Source organism: Microcebus murinus, chromosome 5 (assembly GCF_040939455.1).
Source record: "Microcebus murinus isolate Inina chromosome 5, M.murinus_Inina_mat1.0, whole genome shotgun sequence".
Lineage (NCBI taxonomy): Eukaryota > Metazoa > Chordata > Mammalia > Primates > Cheirogaleidae > Microcebus > Microcebus murinus.
The window spans coordinates 94210923-94227398 of NC_134108.1; the positions used below are offsets into that span (position 1 = coordinate 94210923).

Here is a 16476-nt window from a genome sequence, read left to right on the forward strand (position 1 = left end):
AAAGAAAGTCAAAATAACAGTTCTTACTTATGAAGACCAGGATTTCAAGTTTGGCTACCAGACTGAATAATGAGTGCTCCTTTTTGATAATCTTTAGGCTACTGCCTTTTAAAAATATGTGCCTATATCTATTTATTCCTGGGGTAGTATTAAAAAGGCCAGATGAAAACATAAAAAAAAAGAAAATGGGCTCTCACCAAATATGTGATTTGACACATAACCCAAAATCTTTCCATGTGTGTTTGACAATAGATTGAGCAAAGAGAACTCCTGATTATTACCAGCTCTCAGTGATTAGTCCTCACTACTGAATGTTACATCTAAATACAATCCAAAAGGGAAGTTATGTAGATTTCATTTCATTTTGCCACAGGCACAGGTAGAAGGTTTAGAAATATGCTTTTTTCATCTTCCTCTTCCTCGTTATTACTACTGAAAAATTATGCTGAGTCAAAATTGCTTTGACTCAACTTTTCTATTTATGAACTCGGGATAGTTAAATTTGCTGTTAGAAAGTTATAGGTAAATAAGGTTGGGGAAGAAAGAAATGAACAAAAGAAGGAAGGGAGGAAGGAAGGAAAGGCCACCAAGCTTAGGGCTTGAGGACATCAAGTCATCTTCTTTGCCATTTTAATCCCTACCTCACCCTGTCCTCCTTCCAAGTGCCACTCCCATTAGTCTATTGGCTTCCTGTCAGATATTTCTGTACCTATAGGTCTCTTAAGCAACCATTATATATTAGCTGAAACGCCCATGGGATGAGGTGACCATCATCCTGCCTCATAAGACCTGCTTGAGCAGTAACCCAGAGCCCACCCCCCCTCAATTGACAAAAACAGTGTGAAATCCTCAGGTCCTCTCTGAGAGTCCCTGATTTTCACACCACTGTTAGTATTAATATAAGGTTGTGGTATGCTTTGCTTGATGTCCCTGCATGGCTCCGTCACTATCCACAAGTCTACCACCCACTATCTACCATCTCCAGAATACACTTCTCCTTCCTGGGTCATTCATGAGATCATCCAACCTTTTATGCCCTTCCTCCAAAATTTGCTCCTGGTGCTGTGTAGAATTTTGAGGTTGGAACCAGCAAACTCTTCTCTATCTTCAAACAGCATTCCTTTCACCTTTTCACCTCAGCTGGAACCTAGGCATCTTCTAAAGATGCCACATCCTTGAAAGCCTCATTAAGTCACACCCTCAAACCTCTAGGTGACTTCTACACTCCTACGCCCTAGGTAACAATCCTTGAGTGAAACCCTTGCTCCTCCAAGGCTGACACCATCTGTCTGACCATGCTCTCTCTACTTCACAGGTCTTGTTGACATAGTAGGCATGTCTCTTCTCTCCTTGAAGACCACAGAAACTGGCTTACTGTTTCTCCATCTTAACTCTGTCATGTTTTTTAGCAAGGTAGATAACTGGTTAAAAATCTTGACTGCTGTGGAAATAAACAAAGATCATCCAAAGGAGAACACATAAAGGCTGTTTACTTTGAACTTGCTGTAATTAGAGAGTCAGCTGCCATCACTTCAGTTTGGCAGAGACTCAAAGACAAACAGAAGAGCAAGAGAGCTTTATAGTGAGAACAAAGGAAGGCTTCAGGCATGCACTGGTTGAAACCCCTTGGCGTGGGGAAGCCGGGTCAGGGTAACCAGAAGTGGAGTGTCCTATGTGATTGGTTAGTGGTGCCTATTTGGCTTTCTCTGATTGGTTCTAAGTTGGAGACTGGAGCAAAAATAAAGGAAATATTAGGGAAAATTAGGGAAACTGGCAGTTATTAATCAAGTACTGGCTGTTTGGCGAGGATAGTTTTGGGAGTTATTTTTGGTCTTTGTGGACTGGTTATTGCTGCCAGTGGGTCAGAGTTCTATTTTTCTATACGGATTGGACATGGTCAGTTTGTATTTTAGTCTCTCACTGCTCAACTCATCTTCAAGTCCTTTTTGGAAGAATACCTGTCACAGAGAAGGTTTTCAATCAATGTTACTTGTTACTATTTTTTTTTGGAAGAGAATCAGTTTTTTTTTTAATTTTTTTTTTTAATTTCAGCATATTATAGGGGTACAATTTTTAAGGTTTCAAATAATGCCCTTGCTCCCCTCCTCCCACAAGTCTGAGCTTCAAGCATGCCCATCCCCCAGATGATGCACATCTCACTCATTATGTATGTATATACCCGCTCCCTCTCCCCTACTCCCACCCACCCAATACCCAATTAATGTAGTTCCTATGTGTCCATTTAGGTGCTGCTCAGTTAATACCAGTTTGCTGATGAGTATATGTGGTGCTTGTTTTTCCATTCTTGGGATACTTCACTTAGTAGTATGGGCTCCAGCTGTATCCAGGAAAATACAAGATGTGCCATATCACCATTGCTTCTTAGAGCTGAATAGTACTCCACATTTTATTAATCATATACCACATTTTATTAATCCACTCATGAGTTGATGGGCACTTGGGTTGTTTCCACAGCTTTGCAATTATGAATTGTGCTGCTATAAACATTAGAGTGCAGGTGTCTTTTTTGTAGAGTGTTACTGTTTTTTAACCAGATATGCTTTTTTTCCCCACTGTAACTTACCACTTGCTGACACATCTATAGCACTGAAATTGTCATCACCACCAACCTTCAAAATCATGAATTCAAGCATCCTACTTTCAAATCATAACTCATGTCTTTCCAGCTGACTTATTCAAGAGCCCTTAACTTATGACATTAAACCCACTGACACGTGCATTTTTCTAATATACGTAAGAACCCCCCACTTTCAGTTCCCTTCTTTTGCCAGCTGAAATGAAGTATGCTTCCTTATAATTAGTTCTTTGCAAACACCTTGAATACCTGTGACCTGTTGTCCCTTCTTCTCAATAGCCAGGCATAAATCCAGCCTTGAGTGAACCTAGCCATCCTATCTGTCCATGCCATCTTACTAGGCATTTCCAAAGCACGTGAATGCACTTTCCGAAGCATAGGTATACTTGTACTGTAAAGATGAGGAAGATTAGGTTTCAGGGTCTTCTTCACTTACATTAGCCCCTTCCAAGGCTCCAAAAGAAGTCCCAGCAACATGTTTTCATTGGCCTATGTTTTTGTGAAATTTTCAAAATTAAGATATTTCAATTGCAGTTAGTTAGGATAACCCTCTCCTACTCTCCATCATAAATGCTATGGGGTGCGGTGACAATGAACTAACCATAGCATTTTTGAGATCTGGCTAAGGGGAATTAGGTTGGACATACATTTGATTTGGGTTTAGTAGGGAGTGATTTTTGTGCTTCACAATCACGTCTATATAAAATAATTACTAGAAATCTGTGTTGACTTACCCAGTGTGATGCCACAGAGGAGCTGGAGCCTGAGTCACACTGGGATATGAACATGTCCTTAAGGCATGAGGAGAAAGTGAAAGGTGGAAGAGAGGTAGGGGGTTGAAGTGACAGTGCCATAAAAGCTAGACTATGAAAATTTATTCAAATATGCGCTCATGTATGAGAAAAACTTTCTACGACATTTCCCACATTTGACAATTTTAAACACTTACATATATACCAATAATGAGTTGTGAAGTTGAAAGAACCTCTTCTAAACTACCAATATTGGAAAACAAACATCAATTGTCCAGGCTACTGGAAAGACTGAATTATCATTCTATCCCCTCTATAGAAAATATTACATTTTCATCATATAAACAAGCAACACAAAAGTGTACAATGAAAAATATAGGAAAAGTAATACAGAGGTATTGAGTAAATGTAATAAAAATATGGTTTTCCTTAGGTTTTATCATTTTTATGGTATTTATGAAGATTTCTAAACTTATATTATGATTTTTTTCTTATTTTAAGAAAATAAGAAATATTTTTCTTATTTAAAATTTTCTTATTTTCTTATTTCTAAATATTATCTTATTTAAAATTTACTATCACTCCTAATTTTGAATTCATAATTTTTTGCCTGCTTTTATAGAATGGTTCTCTCACATTGTGTTAGCACTAAAATACAGGAAGACTGAGTTCATGCCTCTTCCGGAATAACTGTTTTATACCATTTTCTCAACCCACAGGCATTCGACCCAATCTCCCACCTCTTTGTCTCAATCCTATGACACCCACCCTCACACTTCAGCCTTGACTTTCAGCTGATGATGGTGCTTGGCCTCACACCTCCCAACAGAGGAGAGTGCCTTCAATGGCCCACTCACCTCCACCTGCACTTATGCTCTCTGCCTTCGATTCTGCTCCACGGGACATGAAGTCTTTGAACCTATCTGATCCCACCTCCTTTATAAGGGCTGCGAACTCTGTTCTTTTTTAGCCTCTCAAGGAGCTTACTCTGTCAGTCATCCTTTCCCTCCAACATTGGTGTCTTCCTTTTTATGGTTTCTCTCTTATCTGCAGAACTTCAGCTTATGTCTAAACATGATATTCTGTCCTTTTTTCCCCAGTACATTTTACAAAGCTCTGAATTACCATAACTAAGCATTATTAGCTGCTTTTCACTAATTCATCTTGAGTGTCAGACTACAATAATCCTAAAGGTTATTTGAGAAGAACCTACTTTTCAATTAGTGTAGAGAATTTCCTTTGTATAGAATACTTATTATCCAAACTCTAAGGTAGAAATTCCTGCTAAAAGTAGGCTCTCTACTACCAGAGATGACTATATAATTGTTTGGTAAGACTATTTAATTTGTGTTAACCAAAGAAGTACAGTTGAGCCTTGAACAATGTGGGAGTTAGGAGTGACAACTTTGCGTGCTGTTGCAAATCTGTGTATAACTTTTGACTTCTCAAAATATTAACTAATAATAGTCTACTGTTGACTGAAAGCCATACTGATAACATAGTCAATTAACACATATTTTGTATGTTATATGTATTATATACTGTGTCCTTATAATAAAGTAAGCTAGAGAAAAGAAAACGTTATTAAGAACAAGAAATAAATTTGCTATGCATTAAATGGAAGCAGATCACTATAAAAGTCTTCATTCTCATCATCTTCACACTGAGTAGGCTGAGAAGAAGGAGGAAGAGGAGGGCTTGGTCTTGTTGTCTAAGGGGTGGCAAAGGCAGAAGAAAATCTGCCTGTAAGTGGGCCTAAATAGTTCAGACTCACGTTGTTCTAGGGTCAAGTATAATTTAAATATTCCTTATACTTACATTTGATCAAAATAGGTATGTCCTCCATTTCATGGAAAGCAAAGCTTGGTGAGAATGTTTTATAATAACCAATATTTGATAAAAGTCCTTTTTACTTAAATAAGGAGATAATAATTATTAAATCTGCAGAGGTTATAGTGGTTAATCTCCAACCAAGTGTCACAGAAATTAGAATGCATATGGCTTCATAGTAAGGTGTTCATATACAGAGGTTTAAATCATAAAAGAGAGAGAAATTGGGAATAGAAACAATGCATGTAATTGTCACTGCACTAATTCCTATGAAATCAGGAAAGTAATTGGCCAAGTTTAAACAAGCAAATAATTAACACATATTTGAGAAGCCATATGTGCCTGACATTGAATCACTAGTTCCAGTGCTTAATAATAATGATAAGGCAAACAGGTCTTTCTTATTGAAGAGAGAGGTGGCATAGTAACAAAATCTTACTACCGTTAGCAAGTTAGGCATACACAAGGTATCCTAATAAATGTTTATTGAACTCCTTACCTCAGTCCAGGGTTTATAATCCAACACATACAAAATCCTAATGGATCGTGAAGATTTGTGATTTTTCATCCTCTATCATCTTATTCTTGAGCTTACTCGTGGGCACAGGGTTTGAACTGGACTCTCCAGGGTACACGAGTGCTCTGTAACACACAACTTCATCAAGGATTGTGCCCTCTTGAACTCTCACGTTCAAACACTCTCTGACCCTTCGCAATCCAAACCCTTCTCTCCTCCTTTCTCTCTCTCAAGATCCTGCCTTCCGTGCATCCAGCCTCTAGCATGGATGGTCTGTCATAGTCTTCTTTTCCCAGTATCACTGCTGAACAGTGGAATAGGGAGCTTTGGATCTTGAGAGCAGAGATGACTTGGGGGACTGGCCTTTCTAATGGACTTGCCCTGGTGGAATATGTAAAAAATAGATAAATGAAAAGAACTCTATCTCTGGACCTCTTTGAAGATCTACATTCTACTAATATGGCTTCTGTGTCTTATTACTCCAAAAGAATACTTGACTCATGTTGTAAATGACCCACTTTTGTTATTTTAGCTTTGGAAGGTACCTGTCATAAGGAATGGCAGCACAAAAAGAAAAACTCATGTTATTATATGTGTTTTTATTTAATGAAGGAATAAATTACTCTGGCAGATTTCTAATTATATCATATGGAAGGAAGGATATAGGAAAAGACTAGATCATGCTCAAATATAGTATTTCTTACTTTACTAATAATTTGATCTTTTGTTCCATTTCTTAGGCCACTTTGATGAACTTGTACTAAAGCAACCTTTAAAAATCTAGAAAACAATGAGATGATTTCTTGAATATCAATTTTAAATCAAAGGAAATCTTTGTTTGTTGGAAGATGAAATATCCCTGGGAATTCAGAATAAGAAATACTACTCTAGGTTCATAGATAGGGGAATTAGGAATAATGGATAATACTATTTCTTTAAATATTTATATTAACCCTGACAGTCCTCAACTTAATGTCAATGACAGTCCTCTATTTAATGTCCCCAAATTACTACTTTCTTCTTTTTTTCTTCTTGTATTTATTTAATCTTTATGCTTAGAAAAAAAAGAGTATAAGAAAATTTTGTAGTTCGACATCTAAGCTCTTCCACAACCTGGTTACATATACCTCTTCAATTTTAATTTACCTCCATAAATTCTCTGTTCTAGTCTTCTCAATCTCCCTCCTCTCCCACTGACTTGTAATGTTATCACCCATTCTCCCTTACCCTTTTTCCATTATGGATCTGTGATACTGTGATATAATAAGAAATATAGATATAGATGATACAGATATATGGGTCTCTGCTCTTGGTTCCTGAGGCAGAGCTGCTAAAACCCCTTTAGATAGTTGTATTAAGAGAATCTTTTTGTTTTAATATATGGTCTTTGACCCTGGTTACTGACATGGAATTCCTCAGACCTTTGTATTTCTTGAGTGATACGAACATCTGAGGCTGAGCTCCTATATCCCTTGGAATTTTGGGGTGGTAAGAGCATCTTCTGTTCTAATAAGACAACTCTTGGTGAATTCCTGGGTGGTATCAGGATGGGAACTGGTTTCCAGGGGAACGCAGTATGTGAATAGAGGAATGGAACTTTAAGCCCCACCCCCTGACCTCTGGGGAGTAGAAAAGGGCTGAAGGTTAAGGTGATCACCAATGGCCAATAATTTAATAAATCTTGCCTGCATAATGAAGCCTCCATGAAAACCTAATAGGACAGGGTTTGCAGAACTTTCGATTTCTGAACTTGTGGAGTTGCCTAGAGGGTGATGCTTTTAGGGCATCACAGCTCCTTACCCCTTCGCCCATACCTTGCCCTAAGCATCTCTTCCATCTGGCTATTCATCTGTATACTTTGTAATATCCTTTATAATAAATGGGAAAGTGTAAGTAAAGTGTTTCCCTGAGTTCTGTGAGCCTCTCTAGCAAAGTAATTGAATACAAGGAGGGGGTTGTGGGACCCCTGATTTAAAGCTGGTTGGTCAGAAGCACAGGTCACACCCCAGGGCTTGTGATTGGCAGCTGAAGCGTGGGGAGTATTGTAAGACTGAGCCCTTAACTTGTGGGGTCTGACACTAACTCCAGGTAGATAAGGTCAAAATTGAGTTAAATTGTATAACACCTAGCTAAATGTCCAATGGAGAATTGGATGTTGGTAGGGAGAAACACCCACACATTTTGACCAGAGGTGAAGCATCATGTGTTGCATTGTGTGAGAGTGGTAAAAACAATTCAGTTTGTTTTCCCCTCCAGAATCCTTGGTGATTATTTCTTGGTTTCAATTGTTTTATTTATTCAACTCTTTTTTTTTTTTTGCTTAGCTATCATCTCCATTATTAAATGTAAATAGAATATATTATATAATATATACATTTAAAATATATTAAAGGTCTATTATTTAATGCGTGTGTCCTTTTCTTATTTTACCCCAAACTTCTTTTCACTTTCAGTATCTAGCACAATTAGGCGTTCAACAAATAATTCATGTGGTTACAGATAATGATGAGAGTGATGGATGGATCACAAGTCATCTTTGAACGACTGTGACTCATATGTCACTTGTTTATTTTCCTTTCTTTTATAGGTACATTTCGAGAAGAACAGAAATGCACATATCGATCACTGATGCATGGTTTCATCTGCAAACAGACTGACCAAGTGGTCCTAATTCTTGACAATGCCGATGCCACTTGGGCAATCCAGAAGTTATATCCAGTTGTGTCTGTGACTAGTGGTTTTGTTGACACCTTTAGTAGTGTAAATGCCAATATTCCCTGCTCTACCTTGAGGTCTGTATCTACTTTCTATTCCATTTTACCTACCAGGCAAATCACCAAGGTCTGCTTTGTGGATCAAACTCCTCAAGTTTTGCGTTTCTTTCTATTGGGGAACAAAAGTACATCCAAGCTTCTTTTGGCTGTATTCTACCATGAGCTCCAGAGCCCCCGTGTTTTCCTGAGGGGAAGTTTTATTCCACCCACTGTGGTTCAATCAGCATCCTTATTGCTAGATGAATCTATTGGTGTCAACTATTTCAACATCATCGATAACCTCTTGTATGTTGTTCTGCAAGGAGAGGAGCCCGTTGAAATACGCTCAGGTATTTCTATTCTTTTAGCCCTCACTGTGACATATTCAGTCTTAGAAAAAGACTGGGGAATAATGATACTTGAAAGACTAACTGACTTCTTACAGATCGGCCATAACCAAATCAGATTTGTTCATGAGATGCCTGGCGATGAAGCGACCTTAAAGGCCATTGCCGACAATAGAGCAAAAAGAAAGCGCAATTGCCCAACTGTAACTTGCGTCAGTCATTATAGAAGAGTTGGTCAACGTAGACCTCTCGTGATGGAAATGAATTCATACGAGGACTCACCACCAACCACTATGGAAACTATCTCAAAGGTGATCGTCTTTGAAATTGGTGATTTGCCTACAGTAAGGAGCACTGTAATGATTCCATCCTTGTCTAGTAACAAACTGCAGAATTTGGCTCACCAAATCATCACTGCTCAACAGACTGGAGCATTAGAGAATAATCTGAATATGACTATCGGGGCCTTACTGGTGACTCAGCCGAAGGGAGTCATTGGCTATGAGTAAGTACTAATTATAATATTATAATTATTTAATTATATAATAGTATTTCAATGAAGGCTAATTTCTTGGGTTTGAATTGATATATACTGAAAATGTCAATCTACTTACACTGAATCACATAACCTGTCTACTGTTTCAGATAAGAACAAAAATTAAAAGAACCATTTAAAGACTTAAATTCTCAGTTTTAGATTCTTTATTAAATTCACATTACTCATGATTATTTTATTTCCAAGGTGGTGGAAGACATTCTATTTTAGTTTCTTAAAATGAAAAGCATGTAAGAAGAAATTTTTCTGAATCAGCTTGTTTTCAGTTCATTTGTTCATTCATTTGTGTAATGAATTTAAGCAGTGGACTAGGTTCTTGTGTTGCGAAGGTAAAACAGATATTACTCTGATGTTACTGTTTTTTTATTTTACTTGTGATAGTGCTAATAAATAAGCAATTAATATTTAATGAGTAGCAATTGCTTCTATGCAGCCACCTCCAATGGATATGGGATTCACTAGACCTGAAATAAGAAAACAAAAAAATAGCATTTATACTTGGAGGCATATTCTACAACTATGTTGATTACTTTTTTATATACACAGCAAAATATCCAAATTAAAGGTCAGCTAGTGTTTTTGTATCATAATTTCCCCTTCTTTGCAGTGGAGATAGGCATTCCTCTTCCCTATAGTACATTAATAGGTATGAAAAGTGAAAAAAAAAAAATAACACTCAAGCAGTTTTTTTTTTCTGAATCTTATTGATTTGAAGGGGGTATAGTTAGGGGTATTATAGTCCATGATTGCTCATAATCTATTAAATCTTGGATATTTTTGTCAACCACCCAAACCTTCACCATGTAAATGACATTATTACGATGTTATGAGACTCAGAAATCTGAAAAGAATGATGTTAATGCATCTTGGCTTATGTTTAGATTTCTTTTCCTTCCTTTAACCCAATTTCATTTAGATACCACTAAATGAAATCTTGTAAGTATATTATTTGTATGGGTACCTAGAGAGAAAAAGGAACCAATCCATTACTTTATTTAGATTTTATAGTACTGAGCTTACTAATAGGTCATTGTTCCAAAATGACTGATTTTTCTATTCTACATAAAAGATGACCCAGTGAATACTGCACTTTTAACTTAACTAGAAGGAGAGAAGAGTCAGTTAGTCAAAGCAGTAGAGGTACACTGGGAAAAAGCAGCAGAGAGCGGATCTAGCACAAGTTTAGGCACACACACACGTGTGTGTGTGTGGCCTATCATTCTACCATGAGGAAGTGAGACAACTTCAGGGAAAAGATCACTTTTATTTCTTACCCACCATCCATCACAGCCATCATGTTTTCACTTCTGACTCAGATATTTCTGATTTTAATAAGAAACTGTTGAACGTGTATATTATAGCATTGATTTTCTGTTGGGGTGTGTTATAGCCCCCATCTCTCTCTGTTTCCCTAGTATTTTAAGAGAGATTTTCTAGACATAGGCCAAAAGTAAACCTTCTAAAGATAAGGAAAGGCTGCTTCTTAAGTATATCTGCATGAATCTCTGTAGAATGAGAAATGCCACGTTCTGTGAAATTGCATGAGAATTAGCAAGGTTTCCCATGTTCCCATGAGTTGCACAGTATGGCAAACAACTCTGAACCCCTACACGGGCCCTGTGGCCAGCCTTGTTTCTTTCAGCTTTGAATGGTGTCAGCGGGGACTTCCATTGAACTCACTGGAGAGCTATTGACAAGCTCTTGAGCTAAACTTGAGACAATAGAAACGAGTCTAGGAATGGGGTCCTTTCAGTGAAATGTGCCAAGGATGTTCTCCCGAGGTTCACTCCCATTAATTTAATGGAGTTGTATGCATTTCAGCAAATTGAGGGAGTATTGGACACATATTTTTCTAAGATAGTGCTCCCTACTTTCAAGAAACTACCAACTTCTGCTTTGTGGAAAGAAACGGGGTTGCCGTCCATTTTTAAGTAAATAGTAAGTGAATTGGCCTCTAGAGGCATCTATCTGGATTTAAGCTTCCTCTGCTTGGCTAGGTCAGTTCCACGGACCTCTTTTCACGAACTTTGTTGACCCATGTTGTCATTTGTTCTCTCCTCACCTGTCTTTATTTATACCATTTTTACTCATTTTTATTCTTTAGGTAATTTCAGTGAAGCTTGTAGAGGGAACAAAAATAAACACTCATTCAACTTGCCCTTTTTAAACTGGGCGTTCCCCAGCAGGGTCTTATTTCTATATACTATCTTTTACCTGGAATCCTGGTGGAGACACATTTTTTATGTTGTTCGCCTTCCTTTTGGTAGAAACTTGACTTTCGCTCTCTTGAATGTCCTTCTTTCCTTTCTCTTCTCCTTCCCTCTCTCTTGCCTCATTTATTCCCATACTAGAAAAAAAATAATGTTTGTCATAAAGTAAAATTAAATATCTGTGTATTTCTTGTAGAAGCTTAGCTCTTGAGATGCTAATGCTGTTTATAGCTGGCAGAATTTTTAAAATGACTTCCCAAAGATGTTCCTTTCTGATATGTGGAACCTATGAATGGGATACGCTAGCACTCTAATGATTACACTATGAATGGGACCTATGAATGGGATACGCTAGCACTCTAATGATTACACTATGTTACGTGGCACAGTTGACCCTACGATAAGGAGACTTCCAGATAATCAAAGTGGCTCCAATCAAACACATAAGTCCTTAGAAAAAAGGAGAGTTTTCTCCTGCCGTGGCAGAAGAAGGAAGCTGAAGAAGAAGGCAGAGAGATTCCAAGAGTGAGAAAGATTTGATGTGTCACTGCTTTTATGATGGAAGGGGCCACATGAAAAGGAATGCAAGTAGATTCTACGAGCACAGAGTGGACGTTGGCTGATGGCCAGTGAAGAAACAGTGGTTTCTCTTCTACGGCCACAGAAAGTGAGTTCTGCCAACAACCTGTCTGGAAGTGAATTCTTCTGATGAGCCTCTGCATAAGCAGTGAACTCAGCCAAGCTTGTCTGGACACCTGACCCACTCATTCCCTGCAGATAATATATTTGTGTTATTTTAAGCCACTGACTTTGTGATAATTTGTTAAATAGCAATAAAAAACCCTGATATGCCACGTCACGTAAACTTTGTGTTTATGACATTGCCATGGACCTTGGACCCTGAAAACAGTGATAGTAAGGGTGAGCATGACACTGTGGGAATTACATGTGTGTGCACATGTGTATGAGTGTGTGTTTATTACATTAGCAGCATAAGGAGCCCCCTATCAGACTGACTTGGAATAAGGAAGAAAATTAGGAGACCCAATAGGTGATACAAGTCTATTGGCATTCAGTCACATTTAACATTTTCTCTTCTGCAAACTCTCCATGTCTCCCGAGGCACTTGTTTCTAGGAAACAGCTGTTTGGAGTATGAAAGGGTAGAATCTCTCCATCAACATGGGAGGATGTTCTTTTCAAGACTGGCAGAATGTTTATCCTAGAAGATATTCCTATATTCCCAGCTTGTCTTTATCCTTCCCCAAGGCAAAACCACAACTTTGCCATTAGAAAATGTTTTTACACCATTTCTTCTTTTCTCTACAGTATAAATTCACTACTTTGTTGAGCTGAATAGATAACAAAATTATTGTAATAGTATTTCATATATGTGGCTTTGTGGGAAAATGAGACGTTCTGCCTAAGCAAACTTTCTGTACCATTAAAAATTGTTCTCTTAATTACTAGCATTTTTAAAAGTCTTCAACTCTTAAACTTTAAAGAAAAGACAAAGAGATCACATAACATCCAGTATTACTAAATGGGAAATATTGTAGACAATTCACATTTTTATTGATGATTCATGGTCATCATTAAAACCATCATTTATTTCACAGGCCTAATTTTGCAGTGATGCCCTTGAGTACTATAGTTCTTATATGAAATAGTCTCAGACTACTAAATCTTTGATTCTTGCTTTGCAGTTTATATTTTTCCTGCTATTTTTTTTGAACAGGATGTTAATTGTAATCAATTGCTGCTGTTAACATATCTGCATACAGCAATTCCCTGCACTCATGTACATGTAGTTCTAATTCCAAAATCAAACCGCACTACCTTAAAACCAAGTAATATAAGAATTATGCATACATATGGTGAAGGGCTAGGTAAATAATAGACTCATGAAAGACTCCATTTCAATGGTTTCTGTTTCCCATACATTCATTGATTAGCTATTCTGTCTAAAATATTATATGACTCCTATGGAAATCTAGAGATTTGAAAGTTAATGGTTAGACAAAACAACATTTACTCAACTACTTAAAGAGAAGATGTTATATTAAATCTCATTCCATATCTGCTACAAAGAAATAATTATTTCAAGATGAACCTGCTTAATCATTAATCTAGTTTTTCATAACATTAACTTGAGTATGTTTATAACATTTATAAGGTGGTCAAGGTTTCAACTTACTGTTATATTCCAAAGAATACCTAAGCATATTGTCATTCACAATAAATGATCATTCAATATTTGTTGCACATAGTGAAATGTAGGCTGTTTGACTTCTCTACTATTCTAATACTCCTGTGTAACCAATATCTCATATTAAATCTCTTCCATTACAAAGACCTTGAGTGATTTCTCTTTTTTTGTCCAGATTACTACAGTCCCCCCCCACCCCCAGAACAAACAGGAGAGTTTGAATATTTTGTGTAGGATCACAAAAAAATGTAGCCAGAGTTTCCATTCTCCTAGATAAAATATTCATGCTAGATTTATTGTAAAATACTATTTAAAATTATTTACTAATTCAAATACTTAGGTTTTTGTCCCATGAATTTTTGCTTATAATTGACATTGTTGGAAGATGTACCATGTTTATTCTGTGTCTTTATATACTTCTGACTTATAGCTAGCATTACACAAATCTCAATTTGAAATGAGTAATTCCAAGGAATCACAAGTGCTTAATCATAAGTATTACAGCATAGCATTAAGCACATTTCTTGAGGAGTGAACCCAAACATGAAGTTGGCCAGACCAAGATGGGTAGTGGCTTTTCAGAGGCAACTTAAGAGCAGAGGAAGTACATGGCAAAGTGTTACTATAGTAACATGTATTGAGTACTTACCATGTGCCAGACTTGGAACCACTAGACCAGGAGTGGGGAACTTTTTCATGTTGGAAGGCTGCATTAATTTAGCTGTAATCAAGGCTGCATTCAAGAAAATTCAATTAGACATACTTAAAAATGAACATTATTTAAAAAAAATCTTACTATGTACTTAGTCATTTCAAAAAAATGAAAACTATTTGTTAATTTTGAAGTTAACTAGACTTTTAATGACTTTGTTATGTCTGCTTTTTGTTGAAAAGCATTTGAATATTTGGTTGCAGCGTGGAGGTCCACAGTTTTAATTGATCCTCTACATGGGTATCAGTCATTTGTGACCTTAAGGGCATCTTGATTTAGGTTAGGGAGGAGAATGTACATTCACAACAATAAGTGGTTGAAAAGCAAGAAAGCATTTTTCCGGTATCTTGCCAAAGGCATGAGTATTCTACTACAATTTTCCATATTTCAACTGGATCTTTCTTAGCATCAATGATTTTAAAGTGCCACCCACTGAAAGCTCAGTCAATTCCATCTATAATTTTTCAGGTGCCTTGGTAATATCAACTAGGTAAGGCTGAAATGCTAATTTGAGTGTGAGGCCATGATTCTCAAAGTCAGTGAACCTTTCATTGTATTCTCCAATTAATAAGTCTGTAACAGCTGTGTATTCTTAAAATGATTCTTATATAGCATCCTGCTCATCAATGACCTTTGCTAACTTGGGGAAATGCTCATTTGAAATTTACTTTTGAAGAAGTGTTTTGAAAAAAGATAGCTTTTTTTGAAATGCTTGGATTTTTTGTCATATCATATATAGACTTAGTTTTACTTTGCAAAAAAATACTCAAGTCATTTTGATTTGACAAAATATTACACAGAAATGCTGGATTCCTATAGAAACCTTCTTTCAATAATTCACATTGCTGATTCTGTTCTTCATAGGATTTATCTATCTGTTCTTGCATAGATAAAATTTTGACTAACACCTGCCCTGCACTAGCCAACACACTTTAGAATGATACAGCAAATCCCCACTGAATACCTTGTCATTCAACGTTAGCATGTTAGGAAACTGATGATGCTATGTTGCATTTGCATGAATATAGTTGATATTTATAACTTGTTGCAAAGTGTCACTTAAAATAGTAGCTTTAGCACAGAGATTTTGCTGATGCAAGATAAAATGAAATGAGAACATCTGGATCTGTTAATACTTTTATTATCTGTGAAATAAACCCTTCATGTTTTCCTGTCATGGAAGGTGCATCTTCTATACATGCACTCACTAAATTTACCAAATTCAGACCAACTTCGTGACACTTATCTTGTAAGTTGTTGCAGATGTCTATTCCCTGTGTTCTGTTCCCAAGAGTGCCCAAAGTTAATAACTCTTCTAAGCAAAGAAACCCTTCTGTTATGACCCGAATGAAGTATAAAATATACGCTGAGTCAGTAGTATCAGTTGATTCATCCAAAGCGATTGAATAATAAATATATATTTTCCTTTTGAAGTATTACATGAAGTTGTTCTGTTAAGTTGAAGGTTAATTCATGCTGCTGATCAGTTATGATTCTCCTTGAAAGAGGCCATTTCTCATATTTTGAAACATTATTGGGGTCTAAGCATCCTACAACTTCGACAATTCATTCTTTCACAATTTCTATGATACATCACTGAATGGCTTCCCTTTTTTCCTGAGTATATAAGCTACTTTATAAGTTACCTCAGTGACATTATTTCCAGGTCTTATTGCTGCTTGAAAGAATTGCCTTTGCTTTTTGTCTTTTAATTTCTGCAATATAACCTTTTGTGTCTCTCCCTGTAATTTAAAATATTTGTGGTCTTTATAACTGTTACGATGTTGACGAACATTGAATTTCTTTAATGTTGATATTGCAGTATCACAAAGCAAGCAAATCATCTCAACTTTAGCAAAAACAAGGTAATATTGCAAATCCCAATCCTCATTAAAAAATCAGTTTTCTTCTTCAGCGTTCTCTTGGTCTTCTTTGATATGATGGGCTGTTAAGCAGACAGAATAAAAAAATGCCGTTGAGCTGTGCAACTATTCA

General features: G+C 36.7%; 1 protein-coding gene across 1 annotated transcript in view; it reads left to right on the forward strand.

The window, feature by feature from the left end:
• PKHD1 (PKHD1 ciliary IPT domain containing fibrocystin/polyductin) overlaps nt 1-16476 on the forward strand; it is a 424797-nt gene that overhangs the window by 373721 nt on the left and 34600 nt on the right. The window contains exon 61 of the mRNA XM_076003302.1: nt 8283-9300. Coding sequence (XP_075859417.1) covers nt 8283-9300 — 1018 coding nt within the window. The remainder of the gene's footprint in view (nt 1-8282; nt 9301-16476) is intronic.